General features: G+C 48.0%; 1 protein-coding gene across 1 annotated transcript in view; it reads left to right on the forward strand.

The window, feature by feature from the left end:
• Window positions 1-22,875, forward strand: part of PRKDC (protein kinase, DNA-activated, catalytic subunit) — a 3,158,350-nt gene that overhangs the window by 101,820 nt on the left and 3,033,655 nt on the right. The window contains exon 11 of the mRNA XM_078687323.1: window positions 12,152-12,298. Coding sequence (XP_078543449.1) covers window positions 12,152-12,298 — 147 coding nt within the window. The remainder of the gene's footprint in view (window positions 1-12,151; window positions 12,299-22,875) is intronic.

Genomic DNA, 22,875 nt, shown 5'->3' on the forward strand with positions numbered 1-22,875 from the left:
TCACCTGTCCATGTGTTTGCAATTTGGAGACAAGGGTGGGGGAGTGCACGTCAGTTGCAGTGGTGGCTCATGAACAAGGATTGGATTAACAGCAGATCCCTCTCCCTTCCCTAACCTGAGTTCACAGTGGTGACAGATGTGTCACTCCTGGGTTGGGGCGGCCACATGGGAGAGGCGGAGATCAGGGATCTCTGGTGTAGTCTGGGCTCCACATCAACCTTCTGGGCAAATCCGTCTCGCACTGAAGGCATTCCTTCCTTCTGTCTGAGGAAGAGTAGTGCAGGTGTTCATGGACAAAACCCCTGCCATGTGGTACTGCAACAAACAGGGCGGGTGGGGTCGTAGACCCCATGTTATGTTATTTAAAGTTTATATAGCACATAAATCACCCGAAGGTCTCAGAGCGCTAGCAGATCCATTGACAGAAGCGTTAGACAGAGATTAGTACAGCCAGGTTTTCAGTTTTTTCTGGAATCTTCCGTGGTTGTGTTCGGTCCTAAAACAAAGCGGGAGGGCATTCCAGGCCTCTGGAGCAGTTTTACAAAAGGCTCTATCGCCATTTCGGACGGTGCGGACTTTAGGGACCATTAGGAGTTGTTGATTAGATGATCTGAGTGTTCGGGCCCTAGGCTCTTCGCCTTTGGACATGGCTGGAACATCAGAGCATATCCCTGGTGGTTCAACACCTGGCAGGTTCCTTGAACGCCAGGGCAGACTAGCTCAGCCGCTGGTGCATGATGGATCACGAATGGCGTCTTCACTCGGAGGTGGTGCAAGGTCTCTTTCAGCAGTGGGGAGACCCTTCGTTAGATCTATTCGCTATCGAAGAGAACGCACAATGTCCGTAGTTCTGCTCTTTGGAGTTTCCAAGGCAGTACTTGATCAGCGAGGCCTCCTGTATGCCTTTCTGCCTGTACCACTTCTACTCAGAGTGCTGAAGATCATCAAGCGCAACCGGGCCCAAGTCATTCTTGTGGCTGTGGACTAGGCACAAAGAATCTGGTACCCCGAGCTCTTGAGCATGGCCATCGATCCTCCGATCAGACTGCCCCTTCGGGAAGATCTTCTGTCGCAGCAGCAGGGGATGGTCCTTCACCCGAACCTGTCCATCCTCCACCTCCTTTTGTGGAGGTTGAGTAGCGACAGTTGACAGCTTTCGACCTTCCTCACGAAGTCTGTAATGTCATCATGGCAGCCAGGCGTCCCTCCACGAAAACGGTATACGGCTGTCGATGGAAAACATTTGTGGAATAGTGCACAGCAAAGGCTGTGGATCCCCTGTCTGTCCCTCTTACAGAGGTTTGCCTCTTCATTCTCTCATTGGCCCAACAGGGCTCTGCTCTGGGCACTATTAATGGCTATCTTTCGGCTATTTTGGCATTTCTTCGCATCTCTGATCAGCCTTCTCTTTTCAAGTCCCCTATTGTAAACCGATTTCTGAAGGGCATTACTCATCTCATTCCTCTTTCTCCTTTCGTATGCCCCAGTGGGACTTGAATCTTGTCCTTTTTTTTCTCCAAAAAGCAAACAAATGACATTACAAAACATCCCCCACAACACAGATCACATAAAGCATATGACAAAACTATAAGAAAAACAAAACTAACTTGAATACATCAATGTCCCTATGCATCCTACAAACATACACATAATGCCTAACTGAAATTTAACACAATAAGAAAGAAAAATACATCCTCAGATACATTCTAATAAAAAATTACCCAGTTGGGTTGGAAGAATGCAGCGTCACCCAGTCAACATTCCATCTACCCCCCTGCCCTCTCGTCACCATCCTCCCAGTCCCTAATGTGTATCCCTCTACTCGGCATCAGCCACTTCATTCAATAGAAACAGGCATAATGGTTCCCAAATGTCTCTTGGTCTATAAATCGTTGGTAATTCCTCTGCATATGTTTCCAGGTTTTCTTTACAATACACCAGGTCCTTCAACCAATGTACCGCTTTTGGACTGTACCTTCCTCCCCGTGTAACCGCCACTCTTCGCGCAGCCATTAGCAAGGCCAATCTCACAAATCTCCCACTCACTGCCTTTATGTGTGGCACGCAGCAAAGCAGGCAGACAAGCGGAGTGCACTGGAGATCCACAGCTACCATAGTCTTTAAATTACTCACCACCACTTCCCAGAACCCGTACATCTTTCTACATCCCCACGCTAAATGCAAAAAATCCGCATTCCCCTGCCCACACCGCGCACAGCAGTCAGTCACGTAGGTCAAAGCTATGCAGTTGTGCTGGGGTGTAATACACCTGATGTATATATTTAAAGTGTATGATGCGCAAATTCCCATTCATGCTAAGTGTCCCTGTCAATTCACGCACATATTCCCAATCTTTCTCCAAGATCGGCTCAAGTAGACAGGCATTCCATTGCTCCCAACTTCTGTCCGGTTCATTTATACATTCATCTTTAATCACCTTATATAATCTGGAGATCAGTTTTTTGTTAGTAGGTGTGGTGAGAGCAAACTGCAGAGACAACAGCGTGGGAGGTTCCAGAGGGTCAGTGGCGTAGTGCACCCTGGCAGCATGTCGCAGTCTGTGCATTGCAAACCTGAATAGTAATGACTGATTGCTAATGTAATGAAGAGAGGCCGGTGTGACAAATGACCCATCTAGATATGTCTTGCATCCGTTGAAAGCCTGCCTCCCGAAGTAAGCGCATCAATGGCGCTTCATGGGTTACCGACATCTCAGCGTGGTGCTCTATGTACATGGCTGGTGCGTATATCAAATTCCCTATCTCCTGCCAGGCAGCTATGGTTGCGTCCACTGCCTTTATTTTGGTTCTCGGGGTTCCGCGCGCCCGGTGAGTAATCATGCTATGCAACGGAACCGGAGAAGCATCCCCCTCCGCAACATACGGCGTATATATGCATGTGGTCTCATCCAATAATATACGTATTGAGCCTGCGCACTCAAATAGTACGCATAAAAATCCGGCGCTCCAAATTATCCCCGTTCATACCCATTGGTGAGTCGCCCATTTCACACAAGCGTTTTGCCGCCCCAGACTAGCCGCAACAGAGCCCTTCGAATGTTCTGGAAAAATCCCATTGTTAGTACCACCGGGATATTAATAAACAGGTACAGAAACCGTGGCAAGACCACCATTTGAATCAAGGCAATACGGTCTGCTAGCGACATCAGCAGCGAAACCCACACGTCTACCTGCTATTCTAGCCTAGTGTATGCTTTCCCATAATTTTCCCGTATCACTATGTTTGGATCCCTATGAATCCATACTCCAAGATATTTAATCGGGTCCATTAACCACACCAGCGGGAAATCCATATCTGGCTACACAGTGGACTCCGTTAGTGGAATGATAATGGATTTGTCCCAATTGACAAAGAGGCCCGATAGGCGGCGAAAAGGAACATATCCTGGAGCAGTTGCGCCAGGTATCGGGATGGATCACGAACGAAAAGCACCATATCGTCCACGTATAATGAAATAGCTACTGGGCGATAGTTAAAATTTAGTGCCGTCTCCTTGTGCCTCTGCCGAAGGACACATGCCAATGGCTCCAATATTATCACAAACAACAGTGGAGATAGCGGACACCCCTGACGCGTACCCCTCTCTATGTTAAAAGGTTCTGAAGTCAGCCCACCCACATGCCCCCTGGCCATCGGATCCGCATTAGCACTGCTATCCCCATCCGCTGCAAGACAAAAAGCATATACTTCCGTTCCACTGAATCAAACGCTTTTGCAGCGTCCAGCAGTACAGCTGCAGCTAACATGCTCGGCTCGAGTATGTGGAACATGGAAAAACTAGTCCGAAGATTATGCGATGTGGATCTCTCAGGAATAAAGCCCGACTGATCAGGCATCACCAGGCATGACATCAGAGGCTGCAACATAGTTGCTAAGATTTTGGCCAATATCTACGCATCTATATTCATCGGGGACAAAGGGCGATAGGAGTCACACCTATCTGGCGGCTTATACTTTTTGAGCAATGCTTGTCGCAAAGTCGGTGGTAGTTTCCCGTTCTCATGCGCCTCAGCGTACATCTCTAATAAGTAAGGGGCAAGTAGGTCTACGTACATCTTATAAAATTCTACCGCGAGGCCGTCCGGCCCAGGTGCTTTGCCATTAGATAGCGCCGAAATCGCTACCTTGAAATCCTGCTCATCTATGGGCACACATAGATACTTCCTGTGCGCATCCGACAACCAGGCACATGCTACATTTTCCAGATATTCCTCCATCTCAGCCTCCGTCGCAACCCCACTTGGAGGTGTATAGATCCGCGTAAAATTCTCTGAATTGTTCTGTAATGGCAAGTGGGTGATAATGTTCCCCCCATGTGTGTCTGTGATCATATCGATATGTGACTGCTCCATGCACTCTTATATCTTATTCGCCAGTGTGCGCCCCGGCCTTCCTCCCTCCCGATAACGGTGAGCCGTGTGTCTACGCGATAGGTAGTTTATTTCTGTTTCAGCCAACTTATCATAGTCCTTAACCAACTCATGGATGCGGGCCAGGGTTTCAGCAGCAGGAGTCTCGGCTTAGCTATGCTCCAACTCTCGCAGGGCATTCTCAGCGTTTTGTAGCTGCGTCCTTATGTCCCTAAGGATACTTGCCGCAGTGCCAATGCACACCCCCCTGATTGTAACCTTAAATGCCTCCCATAGTGTTGAGGCCTCGTCCACCGTGCCCTTATTAATTGCAAAATATTGTCCAATGGCCTCCCTCACTATGGTCTCATATATTGGGTCAAGCAGTGCCTCAGAACGCAATGTGAAAGGGCGATGCAGGGCCGTCTGGATTTCCAAGTCTAGCTGTATGGGATTATGATCCGACAATGTGCGTGGTAGAGGCACCACCTCCAGCGCCCAGTCCATGGCCTCCCCTCGCAACAACCAGTATTCTAACCTCGACCAGCTGTTGTGCGAAGGAGTCACCTGTGTCCCTTCTTTTGCCAGAGGATTCCTTACTCTCCACACATCACTCAACCCAAATTCCTCCATGGCACAGGAAACGCTTCTGGACACTTTAAAAGTTCGATGAGACATTGGATTAGACTTATCCAAATCAGGATTTAAATATGTATTCAGATCCCTTCCCCACAATATAGTGGCCTCTGGCCAAGCTCTCAACGCACCATACATTCGAGAAAGACACAGTGGGTCATCCACAATAGGTTGATTATAGTAACCAACGATCCCCCCAGCTTACCCTGCACCATTGCACACCTGCCCTCGTCATTCACATACGTACGGACTGGCTGAAATGCTACTCCTCTTTTAACCCAAATCATAGTACCTCTTCAATACGACGAAAATGAAGCTGCCAACTTAAAGCCCGCCCATCTCCCTGCAATACCCCTTTCAGTGTGTTTTGTCAAATGTCTCTCCTGCAGCAGGGCTATGTTTAATGAGTGCCGATTCAAATAGGCCAGCACTTGTCTTACTTTTTTAGGGGAGTTGAGGCCTCTCACATTCCAGGTCAACATTCGAAATCTATCACCCATCGCAACTCTGATCAACGCCTATCGAACGCAGCATTGACTCAAATGACCACGGAGGGTGGGGGGGAGTGCCGCCAACATTGTGCCTAAGTGAACCAGCATATTGCACATCTTTTTTTCCAACCAACTTCAAGACGACCTGTAGAAAAAAAAGTACAAAACAAACCCTACCCTACCCGCCCTCTTACCTCCACCCACTCTAACCTCCCCATTAGGTTGAGACCAAAACCTACCCCCACCCACAAATCACACCTATTAACCATACAACGCAACAGTTGGAGAAGATCGGCAACGAATACTCACACCGAGGTGTGGTCGCCCGATCAGGACAATGTGGTCCACCTGTGTGCATGAACAAAATATGTGACCAGTGTCTGACACAGTGATCAATGTGAAATGACTATAACCTTCTGAAACTGTTAACACATGTTTAGGAAAGCAACTTCCGTCCACTTCCCGCTCAGCAGATATTATCAGATCAACATTTGTGCGTGAATGCTACCAACACATAGAAAAGGACAGCCCCTAACACATCATCCGACTAAATACAATATCACCAAGCTCAGTCTGTTTCCTCCAAGCACGATGGCACTGCTACTCTCTCCATTCCACCCTGCCGTGGCCTCGACTTGCAGATGTGTTTTGTGAATTTCAGGGCCGACTTTGAGTCCGTAAAAAAGTGCGCCTGCCCCTGGTGGGTTATTTTCAATTTGGCCGGGTATAGCATAGCATAGGGCACCGATGCAGCCTGCAATAACTTTTCCGCTGGTACAAACTCCCTCCTAGCTGCCTGCACCACTGGGGTGCAGTCCAGAAAAAAGGATAATGTGTCTCCCTTATAGGTAACAGGGGCCTTAGCCCTAGCCTCCCTCAGGATAGCGTCTCGGTCAGCATAGTTCAGGAGGCGCACAATTATCGGGTGAGGCTGTGCACCCTGCTGGGGTCTGGGACCCAACCAACGGTGCACCCTTTCCACTATCCTCATTGGGGACAGCACTGAGCCAAACAGGTCACGCAGCAACCCATCTATGAATGTCTCCATTTTGGAAACGGCGGTGGACTCCAGAAGGCCAATAATGCAAAGGTTGTTGAGCCTAGAGCGCTCTTCCAAATCTTCATTCTTTGCCCGTATAATTTCCAATACCTTCTCCATCTGCAATATTTGGGTCCGTGATTCAGCTTGCGAATCCTGCGTGTCAGATAATCTATTTTCCAGGACGTCTAACCTGTGCTCGTCCTTATACACCTTCTTCTTTACGACATACGTGCTCCGTGCCCACCAGCCCGAGAGAACAGGTCAGTTGGTGCACCAGACTGCCCCGGCTAGCACCCCCTCACCGCAGAGTGTCTGGTCCGCACACCCTCAGTGCCCGCAACAGGAGTGCTGCTTTCCTGCACCTAAGAGGGCCGGGCAACTCTGACCCCGCCAGGCACCACCACGAAAAAATCCTGGGGCACTCAGACAGGGCCGCGCCGCCTGACCAACACCAGGCCCAGCCCGCGCCCACACCCCACTTACTGTACCTCCGTTCTGCCACCAGCAGCACCAGGCTCCTCGGTACTCCCATCCGCTACTTCCTGGCTAGTTCCACTCTGTACTACACAGCAGCTCCGGTACCTAAGGACGCTCTCGCTCTCCGCCTCCAGCCTGAGTGCACCAGCGCCCGTTCTCCGCAGTTCTTTGACCCTCGTTGTCGTAGTCTTTTGTGCTGGCACCTGCTTTGCTTAGGTCTGTTCACCGCAGGCAGCGCCAGCTCGCTCTCTCAGTGGGTCTGCTCGGTGCTTCCAGGCCGGGCCCACTCTACACACTGCTGCGGCCCCAGGCTCACCGGTCCACTTCGCTCCCGGTCACCTCCGCTGCCGTGCCGGATGCGATGCAATGTGCCAGAGCCTATTGTCTGCAGCTCACTTAGTCGTCGCCGCGGTCGGACCTCCGCTCCAACCGCTGTATTGTATGGGCTCAGTTTCCACCCCCACCGGCTTCAGCAAAGTATCTCGGTAGTTGAGTCTCGGGCAGGCGCCATTTTCTTTCCGGGTGCGTGATTACCACATTGTCTGTATAAGGTAGTTAATCAGGGGTTATAGGAGCAAAAAACGTCCCCACTTCTGCGCTCCGTTCTCAGTTACAGCCCAATGTCGTCCTGGCAGCGCACAGGTGATTATGTCGGTTGGTAATTGCCGGATTGGGGATCTGGCTTGCGGAGCTCCCTCAAGAGGCAGCCATTCCGCCTCCCGCCAAAGACACGCCCCTTGAATCTTGTCCTTACTTATCTTATGTGTGCTCCTTTTCAACCACTACAAAATTGTCCTCTACGTCTTCTTACTTTAAAGACTGATTTCCTGCTCGCCATCACCTCTGCTCGCAGGGTGAGTGAGCTTCAGGCTCTGTCCTCCAAACCTCCCTTTCTTGCTGTCCATCTGGATAAAGTGGTCCTTCGTACTAGGCCCTCTTTTCTGCCCAAAGTGCTTTTCTCTTTCCACATAGGTCAGACCATCACTTTGCCCACCTTCTTCCCGCCCCCGCAACCCTCAAAGGAGAAGTAGAGACTCCACCATCTGGACCCAAAACATGCACTGTCCTTCTTACCTGACCGCACTAAAGACTTCCGGGTGGACGATCAACTCTTCGTGGGTTATGTGGGTGCCAAGAAAGGTCGGGCCGTGCACAAACGTACCATCTCTCGATGGGTTGTTCTATGCATCAAGATCTGCTAATCTTTGACAAAAAAGGAACCTCCAGTGAGACTGCGTGCCCACTCTACCAGGACGATGGGAGCCACTACTTCTTTGGGACGTGGAGTCCCTCTGGTTGACATCTGCCAGGCAGCCATTCCTGCACACGTTCACAAGACATTACTACCTGGACAGCCAAGTGCAGAAAGACTGCTTTTACGGCCGTTCTGTTCTCCAGGACTTCCTGGTGTGAACTTAGTTTGCAGACCCACCACCGGGGTTGGCATTGCTGGGGTTTATAACTAAATCTATAACTATGGTCTCTTTCAGATGAACAAGTTACTTACCTTCGGTAACAATTTATCTGTAAGAAACATATGTAGGTATAGATTCCTTACCGCCCCAACCATCCTCTCCGTTCTGCAAACTGACTTCTAGGGATCGGGACTCCCTTTCCAGGGCCCTAGTTATGTGCACCAGTGGTCCGTGTCTTGCATGGCTCTGTGCTTTCTGGCATGGAAAGTTGTGTCAGAACTTACATTAGCGCGTAGGGGGTGTCTAAGTAGACACCGTGATATCATCCTGGTGACCACAACGCTGACAACGGACGCAGAGTCGACCGACGCCACCTACCGACGCGCAGGGTTACTGCTACGATGCAATTTCTCCAGATCCTGTTTGACGCCTGGGGTTGTTCTAAGGTAAGAAATCTATAACTGCATATGTCTCTTACAGATACATTGTTACTGAAGGTAAGTAACTTGTTCGTCTCTGATCACCGTGTGACTGGGGAATTCTACCTAGACCACCAAATGACTGTTCTACATTTTGTCTGTTTTCAACCAATTCCTCCCAGTTTTATGGACTTTGAGAAGAGAATGGAGAAGCAAACAGACCCCCTTCCTCTGTCCTACCTCCTAAAAAATTGAAGATGGATTTCTCGTACCTCCAGAAGGGAGGTAAGGCCTGTAGACCACTGCTTGAGGCATCCACTGGTTGCTTCTCAGGCAAAGTTGTATGCAGCTTTCATTTGCACTATTGCCCTACTTATCTTTGGAGGAAAGCTAGGGTTCATGTGACAGCGTTTGACACCTCAGGAGTCCCCTCTCCCCCCCACCCCTCCTTAACTCCGGTGAGTTGTGTGGCTCTATTATGGGAAATTGTGATAAGAAATGTGCAGGGGCTTCTGGTTCATAAAGAGCCTCTTGAGGAGGAGGTGAAAAGGCTCAGATTGAAAAGAGGTTGCTAGAGAGTTTGGGGTCAAACTTAAGGGGTTCTGAATGAGTGGAGGAGTTTAGATTGAGGTTCTGAGAATGTTGAGAATGAGGTAATGAGAAAAGAGAGCCGGAGTTCCGATCGATTGGATGTGAGGAAAGTAAGGGGACTCAAAATGAAGGGAGGGCTCCGGGGAGGGAACGAACAAGGTCATTGAGGGGTCTCATACCCCTCAACTGGCGCTGTCCGCACTATCTTTGTTGCTGTCTCACACGATTAGTGTGGTCCTAATTGCTTCTATCCCAAAACCCAGATAGGATGCTTTGAGTATATCCTGATACTGGCCGTTTTCTATTCTCAGACTATAAAATCTTCAAACTGCTAGCAATCAGAATACTCACTGAGCTCTCGAATAGGCCACAGTGTTTCGTCCTTCTTCACTGTGCATAGGGATACACAGCAGGGGTGCCAACTCTCCTCTCCTCTTGTTTGCTCTAGCTTTTAAACCTCTCGCAGAGCAGCTTTGGGGGGACTGGAATCGGTTGGGGCATCCCATTGTCGGGGACACTGCAACCAGTCTTGCTTTTCATGGAGAACTTGTTGATCTACATCAGGGATGTCTCGGCTGACTAGACTATGATTGAAGAGGTCCTGCAGCAATTCCACCGAGTTTCTGGACCTTAAATCAACTGAGATAAGTTGTGTGTCTTCCCTTTACACCTGGGCATTATTCTAAGACCTTTGAGCGCAGGGCTGAGTGCCTTGCAGCGGGCGTAGGACTGTTTCAAGTACTTTGAAGTGAAGATGTATCACTCTGTTGTAGACAATATTGAGGGTAATCTGGGTGCCTCGATGCGCCCGCTGAAACATAGTTACAATTATGGATCACATTGCCTCTCTCAAAGGCAGGTTGTGCAGCGATTTGCCAAGATGGTTATGTTGTCTACACGTCTATATTATTTTGTTACCTTACCTGTAATGTTATACAGGTCTTTTTTAGAATCTTGGATCAGTTGTTGGAGAACCTACTATGGGCCGTCTAGATACAATGGTCCAGCAGATGGTCGGTGATTCATTCTCTGGCTGAAACTGCATTGTCTCAGGTGCAACTCGCATCTGGGAAATTGCTTAAACTCCTATCCCCTAGTTCCCACCAGGGTGTTGAAAGGTGAAATGTTATGTATGTGGCAGTTGAGGCATAGGCTTCTGCTAACCCGGCCTCCTACCCCATATGTCCCAGCTATACCTCTGGTAGTCCTCCTGCTCTCCTGGCTCTCTTCCAAGGTCTAACACTGTGATCTAATAAGACATCACTCAGGCCGGGGAGCTGTTGGAGGTTGGCAATCATATGGCTTTCCACGATCTATGGGATCAATTCGACATCCATAAAGGGCAATTCATAATGCTCTGGCAAATTATACCACACCCAAGCCCCAAACCCCTCCAAACCATATATACATCTGGTAAGGGCTGTAAACTAGTCCGGTGGCTTTATAGAGCCCAGCTGCAGCCAGCCGCTACAGAATTATCCTCGTTTAGGGATATGTGGAAATCGTATATTGGTAGAACATTTAATGATCGTGTGGGGTAGGGTGCTACAATATCCACGAAGTTTTGCACAATTCCAAATTTCAATTGATACAACTGTACATGATACACAGACCATACTTTATCCCAGCTAAGGTGGACAACATTATAGATGTCTCTCTCTAGAGATAGGCGTTCTACACACTCTACGGACCTGTCTTATGCTAACGCTATACTGAGGACCTATCTGAGAATTCTTTCCGATAGCACAGGGGTTCGTATCCTATATTTTCCTGAGGTTTGCCTCTTGGGAAATTTTACAAGCCTCAAACTGTCAGGGCGCTGGCATGGTTTGTTGACCTGGACCTTTTACTTGCTATACACAATATTACTAGTATGTGGAAAAGTAAGTACGCCTCCTTCCCTCGTTAAATGGCACAGCACATTCAAACACTGGGCTACAGCTGAGAGTTACTCACTTCACAGAAGAGAGCTTAGGGAACAGAGCAAATACCCCTAGCGCACTGTTGGGAAGAATTAATAGAGCAATTACAAGCACATGCTAAAAATAACAGACCTGGCCTGTGTTGGTTTTCTGGACACCTACTCAAACGTATAATTCAGGTCAGCACTGACGGCCCTGCCCTGCCTGATATCAAACCCCCATATTGGGGATATGGCGTCACTCCAGCTCGTTAATTGTATCCCTAGGGGAGCGCCCCACTCTGGTGCGATATTTGCACATATTTACCCCCCCTTCTCAGACGGCGGCGCCCAGCCCGTTCCCCCAGGCTTCTACCCCCTAGACTACCTGTAGGAAATGGGTGCATGTTCTACAGTTTGTTAGTAACCTGGTGTCCGTGTTTTTTTTGTTTTTTAATTAATACTGGAAGAGGGAGGGTCTGTTAAAGGGTTTATTTAAGTTGCTTTACATTGGAAAAGAAGATATTGTAACGAATTATACCTGTATTATGACACCGTATTTCGCTACTTTGTAAAAAAGTACGCTAGTATTATTACTGCTGTATGTGGAACTGCCAATACCATGTTGCCAATTGCAATGGTTTTCGAAAAAAAGAAAATAACTTGATTTGTAATGTTTACTGCTTACTAGCTAACCGGATGCTTATGAAAACTAGGTTTACAGAAGGAAAAGTTCTTAAACCGCGAATCCTACAAGCATATTATTTGACATTTTGACTTGAGGCTTCTAATGCTTCTCTCTTTTTGAAGATTGCTCTGATGGTGGCCAACGACCCAGAGACACACAAGAAAAAGCTGCAGTTCTTCATGGAGCAGTTTTATAAAATTATCAGAAAACTGGACTCCAGCAGCAAGGAGCTGTCTATAGCTATAAGAGGATATGGACTTTTTGCAGCGGTAAGGTTCCAAATCATTAGCCATATATTTTCTATGTTTAAATAGTGTTTGACATAATATGAAGCTTTGCTCTATGGAAAGCTACATATCTTCATTTTACATACTAATTAAATGGTTCATTTATTACATTTTTAAAGTATTTTTAGTCTTTTTTAACTTGCTGGACTGGGGGATAAAAACTGGTGCTCTTTGGTATGCAGGATGCTTTATTTATACTCTGTTCATATTTTGTGTGTTGTCTCTTCTCAGCTGCCTGACATCTTATCTGTTGTGCAACTTGATTTTCACAATTATTGCCTCCCTAACTGAATCAGTTAATTTTGTCATTGATACATATAAATTGTGGGAAAGTCACCTGTGTTTCAGGATGATGTTTTATTTCTGTATATGGTACCTGTGAATAAATGAGATGAATTCCAGGCCTCTCATATAAGTGACCTGGGTCCAGTTCCTAAAGGAAAGTGTACGCAAAATCTAATAATGATTACCTACGTAAAGAGGATAGATGAGAGGCAATACACACGATCAGCAGGTTACAAGGTATACAAAGTGATATTGAATCAATCGTCGTTTGTAGGTGTTGTTGTATGTCTTTTATTTCACATGCGCATGGTGTACAGCTTTAGAGACAACCAACGCGTTTCGCCCTAGCAAGGGCTTCTTCAGGCCTGTGATAGCATACAACATAAACACATTTTAGACACCATTGTTGGAAAATCATAATAGGTCTTATTTAGAATAGAGTAAATGAAAAGTTAAGATTAAGATTGGACAGTCATAGTCCAAGAGAAAAAGGACCGCGCCTTAATACTCTTGTAAAAGGAAGGAATAGCCGTGCTGTGGGAAAGTAATGGTTCGAGGTTGAGAAGGATTGTGAGAAGAAAAAGAAAACAGGAATGTCTGTGACACAGGATCTCCAGAGCCATAGTGTAATCCCATAGTAAAGTAAAAAACCAAAGTGCCACTCTGGGATAAAAAGGTTAAACAATGTCTCCTAGTAAAACGCTTACCAAAAGAGTAGTAATGTAGTACATGTGCCAAATGTATTCAGTCCGGTAATGTGTAATCAGTATGAAGCGTCCTACTTATGGACGCTGTCTCAAAGGAAGAGGCCTAGATAAGAGAGAGACTGTATAAGTAGTCTAGAAGCCCACTAGTATATGAATGGGCACATAGGGGACTAGTTGCTATAAATCTGGAGAGAACAAACCTTATGCAGTAGGAAATGCCTATGTAACCTTATTCAAGAAATACCAAGACTGAGGTGAAAAGCCTGTCTCCCTTGCCATGCCTATATGAAATGAATGAGTCCTGAAAACTTTTGCTGCAACATCCTGTTGAGTCTATCCCTTTCGTAATGCTGTTAAAAGCTGAAATGCTGTCACCCATTTACCATCAGCATGCCTAAAAATAGGGCCTACCACCGCTGACGATATCGCCCGCATAGGCCTGGTCCCTCAAATCTATTTTAGACCTATTCAGGCATACCTGTAAACCTGCAGCGCACTGAATGACACCCCGATCCCCCTACCCTCCAATAAGTCAGATTCCCGAAAAGCCGCAAAGAACATCCAAGTCATCAGAGCCGCAAACATTACCTGCTCCTAGTTATGCGCACTTTCACCAGATAGTCCTGATAACTCAATGAATAGATCCCATGTTAATGGCCTCCATGAGGGCCTACTCGAACACTATTCCCTAGCCCACCCCCTGAGATTTTGGACCTCAATTCTCCGGCCGTCTGGGTGTTGCCCCAAAAAACTTTGCCCATGAAGGCAATCCCTGCTAATTTGCCTGCGATGGTCACCCTGAGCCCACCATTCTCAATTAGCTGCAAAATGAACTAAACACCATCCTCGGTTCTTGGCTTAGTGTTCTCTGTCTAGTGTTCTCTGTCTTCTGCACCCCACTATCTAAAAACTCCTCCCAAGCATGACCATATGATCTACGTGTCGACATAGCCTGCTTAAGCATCCTTTGTCTCCTACTGACCAAAGCTCTTGCAGCATCCTGGTCCAGCCTCCGTCCGTCTCCGTGGCCAGCCCATAGAATCTCTCCCACTGTGAGCGAGACAAAGCATCTGCAATGTCATTGTTCACACCCGGCACATGTTGTGCTCTAAACAAAATGTCAGATTTCAGGCAATCCAAAATGAAAAAGTCCAGCAACTTTTACACCTCAACATACCGTGCTGACCACCTACACTACAGCCATGTTATCGATGCAAAATAAGACTTTCTTGAGCCCAGCTTGTCTCCCCAGAGCCCCACCAATACCACCAAAGAGAAGAATTGCAGGAATGCTATACTCCACCCTCCGTGCTTCCACTCAGCTGGCCTTTCCTCAGCACACCATTTCCCTTGCTAGTATAAGCCCAGACCAATCCCTCCTGCAGCATCTGGTAAATGTGCACATCCCATACAAAATCTGCCGGTGCCACCAATGACCCCCCTTTAAATGATTCCAAGAAAAAATTTCACATACTCAAATCCTCCTTAGTACCTGCTGATAATCTGACATAGTGTTGTGGCAGCAGGAGGCCTGACAATGACAATCTCAACCTTCTACAGATTGTCCTCACAGCCCTCACCACCCTGCGCACAAAGGTTAAATGAACCAGAAGAACTTGTATTTCTTTGACCGTGACCTTTAGCTTCGCCAGCATTGCATTCAACAGCAATTGCATTGTCAACTTTTTCTCCTCCGGTAAGCGAGCCTCCATTACCCTCAAATCAGTCTCAATGCCTAAAAAGCATTTGTAATGCAATAGGTCTTGCCTTTGGGACCTTACAAGCTTTTAGCTATGTAGTATATTATCCTGGGTGCTAAGAATCGTAAGAAAGACACATTTCTTTTTGAGCCCATGATGAAACTGTTAAAAGCCAAACTACAAGGCCTGCAATGCAGCGAGCACATGGTAGAAAAAAACAAAAATAGAAAATAGTATCCTCTGTCTCCCTACCAAAGAACGGAGTTGTGAAATGATAAATGTTAGTTTCTAACTTTCTTACAATTTTTTCTTGTAGGCAGTAAAGGGTTAAACAGCCCAGTGGGGGAGAGGGCAGAGATGCCTTTTAGATTTAATCGGCTACATTAACACTCCTTAAAACAAGCATTGGCCTAGCCAATAGGTCTCGCCTTTGGGGCCTTATAATTATTTAGTTATGCATCACAATATCCTTCGTGCAACATCATCACCTGTTACATGGCTAAAATGTATAAGGTCCCAAAGGTGAGACCTATTGGCTATGCCAATGCTTGTTTCTCTTTCACTGTAGGTCATTATTATTAATGCTAAGAAACAAGTGCTTAAGAAACCTAGCAAAAATGTAAGAAGTGTCCAGTGGTCCCAGCATTAAGTTTTGGGCCCCAGGGCATTCATGACCTTCTGACAAGCCTGAAACAAAAAATATTTCTTCAGTGTGCATGCATCTGGTAAATCTGAAAGAAACAGGTTAGTATTAGATTCCTTACCTTAGAATAACCACAGGCGTCAGACTGGATCCAGAAACATTTGCGTAGCAGTACCCTTGCGCGTCGGTAGGCGTCGTCTGCGGCTCCGCCTCCGTCGTCGGGGACATCAGTTCCTATTTTTTCCGCGCCCGCAAGCGCTGATCCGGGAACAGTGGTACCCTTTAGTCATTTTTTGGCTAAACTTTTTGATCTTTTTGATCCTATTTTTGAAGTCGAACGACTCCGACGGTGCCGGTAGGGATGCCCGGGTTTAAACCCTGCGTTGACTGCAACCGACTGTCGGTTACCGACCCCCATTGCCGGTGTCTTCATTGCCTGGGGCCCGACCACGATGACAAGTCATGCCCCGACTGCCGGGCCTTGATGTCGAAGGCTAGGCGGGAGCGGTCCCGCAAGCGCCTCGAGCTCCGGCAGTCAGAGTCATCACGGCTCGGAGGATCGGCACCACTCCTCGAGCTCCAAGTCCTCAGGTAAGAGGCACAAGAAGTCAAAGAGACGACATCGCTCTTCCGACTCCCCCCGATGCGGCCGGGGGTTCGGGTGACACCGCCCACGCGGCTCCGCCGGAGCCGCAGGTATCGCGGCCTGCTCCATACCCGCCGGTCCCTGGGCAGAACGTGATGCCGGAGGAGATTGACACCTTCCTCTCGGCCATGAGGTCGCTCACTCCTCCGTCGGGTTCTGCGGTGCCTTCGGACCCAGCGGCTCCGACTGGGACCCGAGCGGGCCGGGTGCTAAGGCCGCGGCGCCGTCGGGTGCTTTGGTGCTGTCGGCGACTTCGGTCCCGACGTCGCAGGACCCTGCCGGATCCGGGTCGTCGCCGGTTGCCCTCTGTCGGTCTTCCCCATATTTGCTTTCTTGCATGTATCTGCGGAGATCAGCACGCCGATAGCCAGCAACGACCACAGACCTTATTGAGCGTCTGGCACCACACTAACGAGCTTCAGCCTTGTGATCGCATGGGGAGCAGCTGTCGACGCATATATACGAAATGCGTGCAAATGATGACATTTGGGAGCAGGTGAAGTACCTTCAGCAGGAGTGAGATGGGTCTGCCCTTCCCGCTCTCGCACCGGCTCAGCAGTGATAGCGCATGCACCTCCCTTGCTTTATTTCAGGGCTGTGGCGTTAGAGCAGAGTTTGTGGCCCTACGGGGGATTGTGTCCTCACCAGCATCGAGGCACCTCTACCTCAACGTCACACTGCAGGTGGCGCAGACAGTTTTATATGCCTTTGTGTCTTCTAACTACGGAAAGAAGCAGGAGGGGGCCAGCAGCCAATAATTTACACCTGTTAGCAGGGGCGGCTGGTGACATTTGAAAGTGGTGCGGCGTAAACTAATTTGCATATTGCACCACAGCGAGCGAGCGCAGCGAGCGAGCCCAAACCACCTTGCATCCATCCATACATCCACCCATCCATGCACCCACCCATCTTGCATCCATACATCATTCATTCATGCATCCACCCATCCATCCATCCTGCATCCATCCTGCATCCATCATTTATTCATGCATCCATCCATCCACCCTGCATCCATCATTCATTCATGCATCCACCCATCCATCCACCCACCCATCCTGCATCCATACATCATTCATGCATCCACCCATCCATCCTGCATCCATCATTCATTCATGCATCCACCCATCCATCCTGCATCCATCCATCATTCATTCATGCATCCACCCATCATTCATTCATGCATCCACCCATCTGTCCATCCATCCTGCATCCATCATTCATTCATCCATCCACCCTGCATCCATCCTGCATCCATCATTCATTCATGCATCCATCCATCCTGCATCCATCATTCATTCATGCATCCACCCATCCGTCCACCCATCCATCCACCCACCCATCCTGCATCCATACATCATTCATTCATGCATCCACCCATCCATCCTGCATCCATCATTCATTCATGCATCCACCCATCCATCCATCCACCCACCCATCCTGCATCCATACATCATTCATTCATGCATCCACCCATCCATCCATCCTGCATCCATCCATCATTCATTCATTCGCCCCAATGGACGCACCGCGCCTGCTCCACTCTCCCTCCAGTCTCTCTCTCTCTCCATCTTCAAGTCTCAGTCTCTCTCTCTCTTCCTCCTCCGAGGCCCCGCACCCTCTCAGTCTCTCCCCTCTCCACCCTCAAGCCTCTGCCCTCCTCAGTCTATCTCCCTCCTCCTCTTCCAACTTAACGCAAGAATGTATTTTTCATGCTGCTGTTGAAATCTGCAGTCTGTCCGAGACCGTATTCGTGGATTGGCGCACATGCACCAGTGAAATATGTTCACCCCTAGGGTTTTTCTCCGAAACTTGGCGTAGCATACTTGCAACTTTTGGACACTAAAAAGGCTAACACGAGTATCCTGCTGAAATAATGTTAACATCAATTAGGAGCGATTTTAAGCTTTGCCAATTTACAGCACATGAAATGCCTCTATCACTGTAAAATGAGGCATTAGTACGATTGATAAACTGGTTAGACAATGGTATGATAATACGCCATGTATATGGACTATAAGGCACAGCGTTTCTTTAAAGTACTTTATTTTTTAATAATTTTAAATGCTTTGATTATTTTGCGCTCTCTAGTCCACAACTCCGCTCTTTTCATTAGCCCCCTCACCCTCCCTGTCTAATGTAGCCAGTAGAGATCTGCGTTGCCGCCGGTTTAGATTAGGCTATGTTTCGCTGGGCAGTCCGTTCAACAATGGTATATTCCAGTGAGGCTGGAACTCCTTACCTATTCTTTACATTTCAAGCACAAAGTACGAGGACGGATAGCTTCAATTTCGCAGACCGGGAGATAATAAGAGAGAATGCCTGGTGTCAGCTGGAGCATTGTGCATAATGATTGGCCGTGTTGCTCGTACACACACTCTCTCTCTCTTGCTCCTGCCACACGCCCTCACCTCGGCATCCCTTACTATCTTCCCTCCTTCAGACTCAGAGCCGACGTGCCGCTGCCACATTCGAGGGTTTCTTGTAAGGCAGTGCCGGGCGTTCAGCTGCTCTGTGGTGCAGGAGGGAGGTCTTGCTACAAAACTCAAACTACAAGTACCAGATTTCAAAGTGACGTCTAACTGGATGACCTAGGCGGTTGGGGAAGGTGTGTGTGGGGGGGGGGGGGTGATAGGGAAGGCGTTTCATTTAATGATTACATAAAAACAAATAAATAAACTTACCAGGCATCTCCCGCTCCTGTCCCGTGTATCATCACCCACAAGATGTCAGTGGAATTAACTTCTCCCCGCTCTTTTCTTTGAAGTGGACTGGCAAATCAGAAGAATGGGGGCAGCTACTCGGCTGTGTCCTGGCATGGGACAGGGCATAGGGCGACCCTACGTCACCGCCCGAGCAGGATCCTATCCTCAGACTCCACCACTGCACTAGGCATGCGCAGCATACCTAATGTAATGTCTATGGAGTGGGGAGCTGAAAAACGAAAGCGCCCTTCTCGCAGATGCGCAATCGGAGTCCATTTCTGGACTCCTGCTGCTCTCACCTGCGTGCGCTGTGCGTCTGTTGACTCATGCGCACTTTCACTTGTGAAGCTGCTGCCAGCACAGGTCGGAAATGTAAACAGACGATAGTCTGCTTGCATTCTTGCCCGATTCAGTGAGCAGTTTCTCTTTATGATTGCTTAGTGGGGCGCTGCCCAGCTGCCCCTATGGACCAGCCGCCACAGTCTCCGCACATGCTGCATACATGCCAACATTTCAGAAGAGCAAAGTGGGAGATTATTTTTTAAAATCGGGAGAATGGGGCCTATAATTGGGTTACTGTCATGTATGGGCTTTGTAAGTGTGCTGCTGCAGGAATGCACATTTGAAACACAAATGAACGTTCTTTTCTTTACCTTTCAGAAGCATGGAGTGCAATGGCAGGCAGAGAAAGGGTGATGCAAGTGTTGAACACGGTGCATCCACCCGCCCCCCTGAAACAGCTTCCTGGGTACACACACAGCCGCCCCGAGTACTTCTCAGGTCTTTAAAAGACCATGCGCTTGTTAATGAGGCTTAATTGATTTTTCACCCCTTCTAGCCCCTGCATCGCCACTCTGACTTTTGCTGGAAGAATTAGCACGATACACAATACCAAGGCGTGTCAGCTGAAACCCCTGAGGAATCGGGTTTTTGCTTGCAGGAATCGGGAGGCGGGAGACTAGCCCTGAAATCGGTAGTCTCACGCCTGAATCGGGAGGGTTGGCATGTCTGATGCTGGGGGTTAAGGGGCCTGGCCGCCCGCCACAGCTCATTCTGCCTTGATCCTCAACTTAAACTTACATCGGCCATCTGGAGTCCTGGTCAGGAGCACCAGTTCGAGCGTGAATATTCATAGATAGCCGCAGTTCTATTATTGCATTCGTCCATCGCTTGATGGAACCTGCGCCTGCTAATCAGTCTCGCGGCCTTCACTCAACACGCCGCAGGGGGTGTAGGACGTGTTCAGCCCAGCGCCTCTCATTTTGCTGGTTTACAGCACTGCCACCTTCCTCAGGCTGCACCTTGCTCCAGTTGCAGCGAGCGGTGCAGCGCTCTCACCGTCACCTCGATTAATCACGGATTATTCAGCGCGCCTAACATCATAATTTAGGTTGGCGGGATTCACCATTTCACAGCGGACTGCCATCTTGTGTGCGGAGGACGCCCGCCGGGATCGCCACAGAATGTACCAATTACAGCAGCAGTCCGCAATATGCCGACTTCCCAGCTGTACGATTGATGCCAGTTTCACTTTCCTCTTTGTTTTGGGCTACGACGGCGCCAGGAATGCAGGATTTTGAGCAGATTATATATTCAGCGGCAGAGCTGCATTACAGTACAGCCATCTCGCCGTGCTCCCTCTAGCGCCCCGAAGCATAGAGGGTTAATGCTCCTGCTGCAAAGCACAAAGTGTGGCATGCATATTTTTTGTAGATAGTTCAATGGGTTACTGCTTTGTCACATAGATCGTTCTGTTACTCACACTTCATAAATTACCACCCTTCTAATACAGCACAGTGAGCTATGTATTGGCAAACAAGTTCTGCATGTGAACTTGATGGCATAGGGTTAGACCGTTTTGCTTTTTTCTCAATCTTTTGTCATTCTAAGGTTGCTAAAAAAGGATTCCTTTCATGTAGAAATATATTAATTTTAGTATAGACAATCCCCACCACTGTTACATTTTGTATCCTCAGTTTGTGGGACAGATTTACTATCACTAAATTGACTCAATCATTTTGTTTTGGAATTTACTTGAATGTAATTCCTGAATTGTGTTCGAAAGAAGCCCCAAAGTAATGTAAAGTAGTACTAGGCTCTACTTTGTGCTACTTTGTGTCAAGGGGCAGGAACCAGGGGTGTTACATAGAAGTTCCCATGCATCCACCCAGGTATTTTGATGCTAATCCCTATCTACTATTATTAGTAGAAAGGGATTTGTATAACAAATTACACCTCTTTGAAGTATGTGTAACCATACAATGTGGTAAAATGTTAAGCCTTGTCAATGCAAACTGAAGGGTGCCCTTCCAGTACAAAATGTATGCTTGGCATCATGTAAACTCTATTGTGCAAGGGTGTGTGTTAGCGTAAACCACCTCTAGGGGAAAGAGCAGCAACACCATATCTTTTTTTAAACCATTAATTTTTAGGTTTTAACATTAACAATACAGCAGCGCTAAAGGACAAAATAGTGATACATTTAGGTCTCTGATAACCTTTGAGTCTCCAGCCCCATGAACGCCTGTACGAATCCAAACACATGTTATATGCCAGGATACTCCAGTTATGAGAAGACACCCACCTCAACTATGTCCTCCCCATCAGATTCCCCACTTTCAGTATCCTTGCCATCAGAAGAGGTTCTGGCTACATCCAGATCTAAAAACCTATGAGACAGGTCCTTCAAAACAGCAAGATCCTCTATTGCTTTTTCATCACATCTGGCAATTCACATGTGAGCTTGCTCCTCTATTGACCATTCTAACATGTTGCTACCACAAATAGTAAATTCAGGTGCCCTATTACCCATCCAGTGTTATAGCTATGCGACGCCTGGCAAATACTAGTGTCCAGTGCAGAAATGTATACACCATCTTCCTGCCCCTCAGACGTTTCACATTACCCAGGAGACCGCTCTGTGAAGTGTGTGTAAAAGGTATAGGGACAGTCCTCTGAATCTACTACTACCCGAGTCCAGAATTCCTGGACCTCCCTGCAGTGCAAAGCTAAGTGCATGAAGTCCTCCCCATCACAACCACATCTGGGTCAGGTATCTGAACGAGTTGCAGATATTCGGTACAGGAGCTCAGGGGTAAGAAATCCTGTGTAGAAAATTATAATGCTGCAGCTAGAAGCAAGCAGTTCGAGGCATATGATCTGCAGATCACACACTGTGCATAGATTGCCATCTGGTGTAGGGCCCGGATGTTTGCACTTTGTTGTTGTCCTGGAAAAGTCTTTGGAAGTCACAATAGGTGACTCCTCCTTTGGACCACAGTGCACATGGGCATCGGCTCCATCTTCAGATTGTTTTTTTCTGCTATCGGGCTCGGATGTGTTTCTCGAGCTCCAGTTTGGAACAGTCACCAATTCTACTTTCGACGCGTTCTCCTTCACCCTTTTTACGGTATTGTTTTTGATCGCAAATCCAAGTCGTCGCGCATCTCTCCAACGTCAACTGCCTCGATTCCAATAATCGACGAGGGCCTTTGGGCCTACTTGGGCCTTGGCATCTGGCTCGTGGAAAGGACTCCATTCAAAAAGTGTCCTCAGTGTAGGTCGAAGTTTCCCCACACCGATCTGTATGAGGTGTGTAACCTCTGCCTTTCACTCGTGCCTCTTTCCGCTCTAAGAAAACCATATGGGATCGTCGAGCTAGAAGGATAATTGCTCGCTCGTCGACATCCATTCCCGACGACCTCTTCCAGGAGGGCGTCTATGTACCTGAACAGGAGCGAATCCAAGAACCCCTCGGCAGCGGCTCCGAAGTAGCACACTCTGAGGTCGAAGAAATCACTCCTGCGCAGTGGGTAGTTAGTAAAGACGTCGAACCTCACTCCCTCCATACACCATTCAAAAAGGCTTCGGTCACAC

The sequence above is a fragment of the Lissotriton helveticus genome, chromosome 4_1 (assembly GCF_964261635.1).
Source record: "Lissotriton helveticus chromosome 4_1, aLisHel1.1, whole genome shotgun sequence".
NCBI classification, from domain to species: domain Eukaryota; kingdom Metazoa; phylum Chordata; class Amphibia; order Caudata; family Salamandridae; genus Lissotriton; species Lissotriton helveticus.